The sequence below is a fragment of the Condylura cristata genome, unplaced genomic scaffold (assembly GCF_000260355.1).
Source record: "Condylura cristata isolate star-nosed mole 26May11 unplaced genomic scaffold, ConCri1.0 scaffold00003, whole genome shotgun sequence".
NCBI classification, from domain to species: Eukaryota; Metazoa; Chordata; class Mammalia; order Eulipotyphla; family Talpidae; genus Condylura; species Condylura cristata.
In genome coordinates this window covers 25,343,095-25,345,668 of record NW_004567104.1, presented here as the reverse complement: position 1 = coordinate 25,345,668, position 2,574 = coordinate 25,343,095, and the positions used below count along the sequence as shown (strand labels likewise).

At 33.8% G+C, this 2,574-nt stretch overlaps 1 protein-coding gene across 2 annotated transcripts in view; it reads right to left on the bottom strand.

Annotated features, from left to right (window-relative positions):
• The window catches only part of IL1RAP (interleukin 1 receptor accessory protein), a 128,590-nt gene that overhangs the window by 31,485 nt on the left and 94,531 nt on the right, over positions 1-2,574 (bottom strand). For both annotated transcript variants that reach the window (XM_004675100.1, XM_012729980.1), the window contains exons 5-6: positions 2,378-2,543; positions 383-454 (exon numbers count right to left, since the gene is read on the bottom strand). In XM_004675100.1, the coding sequence (XP_004675157.1) occupies positions 383-454; positions 2,378-2,543 (238 nt within the window). The remainder of the gene's footprint in view (positions 1-382; positions 455-2,377; positions 2,544-2,574) is intronic.

Genomic DNA, 2,574 nt, shown 5'->3' with positions numbered 1-2,574 from the left:
TATTAGTTGTTATCTATTGAAGTCACAGTTCTGCCTCTAAACCCTACCCCCTACCCTTATGAAACCAAAGATTAAAAGATGTCTTGTGTTTATGTTGCAGTCTTGACAAACCAAAGTCCTGTGCAACTTGAAGATTGCATCAAACAGCCGTCACTAATCAGAAGAAGACGGCTAGCTGTGGAAGAAGGGAGCAGCTGTCTAGGAAGGCAGAGCCCTTTGTGTGGCCGGGAGAAAGATGAACCACAGCTGTCTTGGCTTCAGACATTTCTTTTCAATTCATATGTTCTGATCCAGCAGCACTAATTCTCATTGTTGACTTGTCATTTTTTTTCCCTCATATTTAAGCAAATCTACTGAAATTCAGAGACACAGTTATCATTACCAGGTTCTTTTTCATAGGCGACACGGTCATTAGGTGAATAGAACTGTGGGGGGAATGCATCATTAGGAGACCCTGTGTGAGAGAGAATAAGAACAAGGGGAGAAAATGTTAAATTGTGTAGGTTTTATCCCTCATAACCCATTTCAAAACACTGCTTTTCTGTTAAATTTTTTCCAACTTCCTGGTGTAGGTTGATATATCTTTCATAAGAGGGTCCACAATATGCTTAGTTACAACTCTTCAATTGATGTAAACATAGATGACATGTTGAGTATTACTCATGTTTCAGGACAGAATGTTTAACCAATGTTTTTGCATTCCAAATTTTACAAAAGTAGACTTTTCATTCTACAATAAACATTTCTTTTGTGTCCAACTTTGTTTCTTTTTCCACATATTTCTTCTCAACATGTCAGCTGTCTAGTATCTACAAATTAAATGAATGAATAAGTATGTGTTCTATTTAGAACATGTAAAAGCATGTACATCTATTTGATAGTTATCAGTTTAAGTTCACTAAAGGGTTGTTATTTTTAATAATGTATATTCTTAAATGAAAGAAAAATACCCAGAAGAGGTTCTACAGTCTAATCTTTAAAGAGTATGAACTCCAGAGGTTTAATAACCAGGGTTCTAACTTAGCCACATACTAATCATATGACTCTGACTTGCAGTAAACTTTTGAAAAGTTAATTTTCCCTGACTCTAAAATGAGGATAATTAAACTCATCACAGGTTCATTATAAGGATTAAGTAACAAATAACAAAATCTGTTACTGGCATATTATAAGCACTCAATATTTCAAAGCTTTAAAAAACAAAACCTGTGTTGCATGAAAATTGGGTAAGAATGCTCCTCAATATCTGTATATGTTAACGTCTGTATCTATAAATTTGAATATCCAAGTTCTTTCCTTAATTTTCAAAAATGGGTAAAGTTAAGTGTATAAATCTGTTAGAAACAATTTTCAAGATATTGTAATCTTATATTATTCATTGAATTTAAAAGTTCATTTATATTAGGTTTGAAATGTAGCATGAACTTACAGAGAATGAGAACTGATTACAAAGTCATTTGATTTGAATCTTATTTATATTATGTAAAAAATATGCCTTTCTTTTTAATTTATACTGAATCTGATGTCAGAACAATAGGAAATGTCTTGAGCAAAGAATCAGAAACCCGGGGTTTAGAATCACATTTTACTAACTCAAGGACTGTCCTGAAACAGATTACTTCCTGTCATTGGACTTCAATGATTCGATCTATTTAAAGATGGTGTAGGACAAAAGCTTTCTGTGATATAGTCTTATTTTTAGCACAATGGTTTTTTAGGTTTCTCCTCTAATTACCACTTTTCCTACACCAGTTCTCTTAATTTAGGTTTTGATAGGGGTCTACTGATTCTTCTTAGATGTTGTCCTTTTCACTTCCCTCATTCTCTACACTATCAGTGCATAGAATAGTAGAACACTAGGAACACATACCTTCAGCATTAGCTATTTCAGTTCCACTACCCAGAAAGGCATAATTTACTTAACTCAAGCTAATATGTGACAATAATATTAACTCCTTCTGCTCACTGCATCTATACTGCCTACCTGGAACTCCATCAATATAATGTATATATTATTTCTAACATTCTCAGTTAACCTTAATTTTAGGTATTACTCAGGGACTGAAATCTTGATCAAAGTCAAACTGCTTAAAAATGGCAGGTGTATAATTTGAACACAGATCTGGTATTCTCTTCACTTTTCAAGGTGTTTCAATCACTTACATATTCATTCAGTAGCCAGTAGCATTCAGTAGCCAATTGAGCACTTACTGTATACCTGGGATTGCTGAAGACTCTGGAGTTAATACAGTGAACAATAACAACAACAAGATGCCTCTTTTCGAACAGATTTAACTATTTGTTGGTAACAGACTTTTAAGGCCCAAAATGAAATTTCTGTATTTTTATTTCATGCACATATGCAAACCATGCTTACCTACCACCTTTACAGTCAGAGTCCGAGTTAAGTGGAAGGTCCGCCCATTTTCTGGATATGTAACAACACATGTGTAATTTCCGTTATTAGAAACCATAGCGATGAGAAAACTCAAATTCATGCCTTCGGGTACTACATTAATAAAATTCTCTACTTTATGGCAGTCCTAGAATGAAAAAGAAGATGTCTACTACTTT